General features: G+C 35.5%; 1 protein-coding gene across 4 annotated transcripts; it reads left to right on the top strand.

Annotated features, from left to right (window-relative positions):
• Window positions 1221–4369, top strand: LOC18783520 (F-box/kelch-repeat protein At3g06240). Of its 4 annotated transcripts, none has more exons than XR_002270564.1 (3): window positions 1221–3049; window positions 3534–3700; window positions 3855–4369. XR_002270564.1 is itself a non-coding variant. In XM_007216220.2 (2 exons), exon 1 carries the CDS (start codon window positions 1525–1527, stop codon window positions 2656–2658), a length of 1134 nt encoding a protein of 377 aa, XP_007216282.1. In that variant the 5' UTR covers window positions 1221–1524; the 3' UTR covers window positions 2659–2680; window positions 2913–2994. The 4 variants fall into 4 exon arrangements, 1 of the variants encoding a protein (XP_007216282.1); XR_002270563.1 differs by having other exon boundaries at window positions 3534–3744; XR_002270562.1 differs by having other exon boundaries at window positions 3534–4369.

Raw genomic sequence — 5266 nt, 5'->3', positions numbered from 1 at the left:
AAATAGATAACCGGAATATGATTGGACAAGGATTTCAATCCTAAATCTAACTAATAAAATCTTGCAGCAGAAGTAAATTAACACAAGGATTTTTGTACCCAATGGTACGAGGAAAATACCCAACCGGGAAATTATAATCAAGAATCTATCCAATACTTTTGTCTTGCTTTACTCAGTCCTTGCTTAAACTCTCTCGAATTGATGATCCTCACGAACAAGCATGCCCGCACACAACTTCCATTGCACACAGCTTCCAATATGGAATATGAAATATGAAGATGCAAACTAGAATTAAAAAGCTTCACAAAGTTGCTTTATCATTGTAATTTTTCATGAACTCACCTTTGCTTCTCTCAATATAAATCTCTCAAATCAGTTTGTGCGAAGTAAGTAACAAATGTCTTCAAGCTTTGTTTTATATCAAGAGAAATCGCGTTTCAAAAAGAGTAGGAAAAAATAGAATTGGTTTTAACATGAAAAAGAGGAAAATAATTTTGCTGATTGATTTTATTATGAATTTCATTCCTAATAAAACTAAATCACAAAAATATAGTTTTCCTAATATGATATGCAAATGCAAAAATTACCTTGTAGACATAGTCAACCCTTGATCTGCTCAATATGGATAAGTCTTATGGCCAAGTTAATTTGCCTAAAAACTAGGCCTAAATCTACACAACGAGGACACAATTACAAGTCTAGGAAATTAAGCCAATTCGTAAGTAAATTCACATTTACAGCATATCAATAAATAAGCCAAGTATTTATATGAGGGCTTTGGAGTCACCTTCAATTTCTGGAGACAATAATCGAAACCTGGATGCCCATATAATTGCTTGCTTTAAAGCCAAAGCTTGTGTCTGCAAGTAGAGGTTTAGCATTTTCATCACGGATTAGGAAACCTGCAGAAGAGCGAACTTCCATCAGTTAAAACAGAGCCATCGAAATTAAGACTTACCAGGAGGACTCTGCCCATAAGACTTACCATTTTTATTTCTAAAACAAAGATGACAAGTGTTTTTCAGCCCATTGGGCCACATCAGAAAGAATATCAAGATCCTCAATAGACATGACCCAAGAATTGTCTTCTTTCAGACCAAAAAGAAAGAAAGAATTGTCCTACTTTTTTTTTGGCAGAGAATTGTCCTACTTTTACAGTTTTTACGTCTTCTCAATTACCTTGCAAATACCAGATCTCTTCTTAAACGTCAATGGCAAATTAAACCAACATTTTTTTTCTTACTTAGAAGAGAACAACACCACAGGATGCTACACAATCCAGACTTTATATCATAGAGCATCTCAAATGGGTTCCACCCACAGCTTCCTTGAGCCCTCCTGAAAAGATTTGCTTCTTCTTCAGAGAGCTTGCCGCTACAAGCGAATATTGTTTTCAAAACATGCCTGTTTCTTTCCTTTCTTGGCTCTTCAATTTCTTCTAGCGTCTCAGCCAATTTTTATTTTCTTTACACCAACATTTTCAAAACCCCTTTGCAAGAAGACCATCGTTTTCATCGTTTTCATATGGCCTTTCCTGAGCATCTGACGGCTGACATTCTCTCAAGACTACCCGCCAAATCTCTGGTTCGGTTCAGCTCAGTACGCAAAGAATGGCAAGCTCTGATCAGAGACCCCCATTTCATTTCTCAGCACCTCAATCTCAATATTGCAAAAGAAGACCAAAGTGGACGCCTTCTGGTAAAGTACCGTTGCAATGTTACTCGTAAGAATGTTATTTCTCTGCTTTTACATGGCACACATGGTTACATGTTATCAAAATTGGAGATACCATCATCTGTAATGGATTCCCATCACTTGAAACTTGTGGGGTCTTGTAATGGCTTACTTTGTTTAGCTCATGATAAATCTGCCCATCTTTGGTCACCTATGATTTTGTTGTGGAACCCTGCTATAAGGGAATTTAGTGTCCTACCAGACTCAGTTATTGATTCTGTCAATGATGATGATAATGTTCAGGCCCGTGGCATTGCCCACGGATTTGGGTACCACCCTCTTATTGATGACTATAAGGTTGTGAGGATTGTGTCTTTGTCTTGCTTTGGTAATGCTTGGATACGGGCGGAGGTGTATTCTTCAAAAATGGATTGTTGGCAGGAGGTTAATACTTTTCACTTTGAAATATATGAACATTCGTGCACGGCTCTGAACGGTTTGCTTTATTGGATTGCATATGGCAAGGGGGATCGTGAATTGATCGTATCGTTTGACATGTGTGATGATGTGTTTGGGGAATTGCAGTTGCCAGATTTAAGCTTTTTAGACACCCCGATGTGCACAAAACTGGCGGAATTAAAGCAATCTCTTTATTTGATAGTGTATACTTTTAGTGGGAGGCAAAGAGAGATTTATGTATGGAAAATGATTGAGCATGATGCTGAGGTTTTTTGGAAAAGGGAATGGACAATTGGACCCCTGCTTGGAATTGAGAGGCCACTGGGATGCGGTTTATATGGTGAAATTTATATGGAAAGTAGAAAAGGGGACCTGGTTTTGTATAATCCAAGTAGTGAAGAAGCTAAACACATTCCAATTTGTGGCCTTCGCTGTTCCTTAGAAGTCCATTTTTATGTGGAGAGCCTAGTTTCAACTAAAGGACAACGTGAAGTCTTACAAGAGACTAACAAGAGGATCATGTAGTTCTGGTTCTGCTCTCTCTATGGTAAATGTTGTATGGAGTTGTATAAGAGGCTATGAAATTAAAGTGGTCATGTAGTTTTAGTCCTTGTATGCCGTGTATTATGAAGGTGTACAAGTAGTCCTTGTGTTATTTGTTAGTATTTCTAACTACTGTGATGAGTTTGATTTGTGGTGCACTTTCTCTAGATGTTAAATCAATAACAACTCTATATCTCATTTTGCTCTTTGCTACGTAACTTAATTGTTCACTTCAGAAGAAATATCAACAGAAGGGCAGCCTAGAAGATTTCAAGTCTCAAATTCCACATTGTCTTCATGTTCTATGATCTGTTAGGGTCATGACAACTTCTGTTACAAAAATCTTCTGGCTATTATGTTCGACCAAGCTCAGGTGAGTCTGTTTCCTTTTTAGTTGTAATATGGTACTTGCCCTTAATGCTGTTGCTTTTATTATATCATAGAACGTAATGGTAAAATTAGTGATTGCATTTTTCTGTTCCACTAGAAATTCACAGTCGCAGTAATAATTTGCAATTACAGCATTGGGTTGTTCGTTCTGTCAACTAAATATTTTTTGGCAGATTTCTTATTTACCATGATAACATACATGCACTAGTTTGTAGAATTTGGATCACATGGTTTATAAAGACTTTTCATTTTATAGTTGCAGTCAAAATAAGCAGGGACTTCCCATTACTGCTTTTCAACTTGTTGCACATGGTTCCAGTGTTTCAACAAGTTCTCTCTTGTGCACTTTTCATTCATACGTGCTGCCTGCTAACTAGGAAATTGAGCAGTAAAATAAGTTTTGAGATTTGGACTGTTGTACGGAAATATACAAATCAATGACACATTTATATTGTAACATTATACAGATAAACTGGTATCTTTCCATTGTTGCTTACAACTGATGGAAGGTTATATACAATATTTTATCTTCCTTTTTTTGGGCTACATTGGTGGTGAGGTACAATATTTCACCTTGCTGGAGACGACAGGCACATTTCATGCAAATGAATTCGTTTCAGAGGATCAAATCATAGTAAGGACTGTTGACGATGTTGGAATTTGACATGTCCTGGATAAGTATGTTATATAGATCATGTGATTGACAGACTGTGTTGCACTAGTTCGAACATTAACTATGAAAATTTCTTGTCCCAAGTCACTTTTTAAATAGTTTGTTTGTTGTGCAGACTTTGGTGCCTCCTACTGTTTCCTGGTTTTGCAGGACAGTGAAGATAAAGTTCTTGAAAGAGTGAATTTTGTATGTCTATCAGAAGAAGATTGAGAGGAAAAAGGAGGTAGAGAGAAGAACAATAGAAGGTGATGGTTTCACTTTTCAACTATTTCAAGTCTCTGCAAAAAAGCTGCTGTGGGTTTGAGATTGCCGTGGATGATTCAAAGCTACTGTTTCAAGGCAGAGCATGGACAACATATGAGAACAAAAACCTTCTGTACTCCCTTGTATTTTGGGTTTTTTTAGAGTTTTGTTAATGTAGAAAAATAAAACATAACAGAGTTAACCTTGTTATAAATTGAAGGACGCGTATCAAGCAAATATGGAGGACCATAGAGAGGGCTGAATTTTGGGCACAGCAGATCCGATCTTTGTTAGTTTGCTGGTTGGTGAACCACGTGGATTTTTGTGTGTGGATATTTTTCGCTTTCAATTCGATGAAAGGGTATACAAATATGTTTTTCATTGATAGATTGATTTGAACGAACTCTTAGTAATAGATACGATATTAATTACATTTCCATATGAGAAAAATTTGGTTGCTATTTTCGGTCAATAACGTTTTGCCACATAGAAAAATTATAAGCGTGTCAAAGAGTTATTCGTTAAAAATAGCAAAACAATGTAAGCCAGTTCATGCAACTGTTTCTCTTTCCATATAGGTATTATGTCATGTGAATGTCAGAGTGCAACCATTTCTCATATTACTGAAGTATTGATAATGTCATACACTGGCTACTTTTCTGGTTAGGGAACCATGTGATTATTTTTTATTTTTGGCTTATTTATTGATTTGCCTTTTAAAAACTTAATTCTAGTCTTAATTTACCTCTTGAAATTCAATTTGTCTCACTCCAAATATCAAATTCATGTCTCACTTTGCCTCATTTCATTAACTCTATTAAAACAACTGTTAAGTCATCTGACGTAGCGTGAGTAGAGCTCGCTTATTTGATGATGTGTTTGGCACGTACACAAAACTTAATTAAAAAAATATTTAGGGGGTGTATCTATTCAAACTTTTAATTATTTTTATAGAGATTAAAAGTCTAGATGTATTAAATTTATATTTTTAAATAGTTTATAGAAGTCTAGTGGTATTCAATTTTGACTTTTAAAAAGTAGTTAAAAGTATTTAAAAATTTGGTAGTATTCAGTTGTGACTTTTAAAAAGTCTTTAAAAGTTTGGTGGTATCTAAAAAGTTAATGACTTTTGAAAAACTTATTAAATGAATGATTTTTCCATACTTTTAAGGCTAATTGAGCAAAAGTCTTTATAAGTACGGATTGGATACTTTCATAGAGTTGATGAAAGTCACTAGTAAATTGGCAAGACTTTTGCTCTTAACAATTAGCCTAAAAGTGTGG

The sequence above is a fragment of the Prunus persica genome, chromosome G3, assembly GCF_000346465.2.
Source record: "Prunus persica cultivar Lovell chromosome G3, Prunus_persica_NCBIv2, whole genome shotgun sequence".
Taxonomy (NCBI): domain Eukaryota; kingdom Viridiplantae; phylum Streptophyta; class Magnoliopsida; order Rosales; family Rosaceae; genus Prunus; species Prunus persica.
Note: the sequence above shows the minus strand (reverse complement) of the source record. Positions and strands in the feature narration are given on the sequence as shown.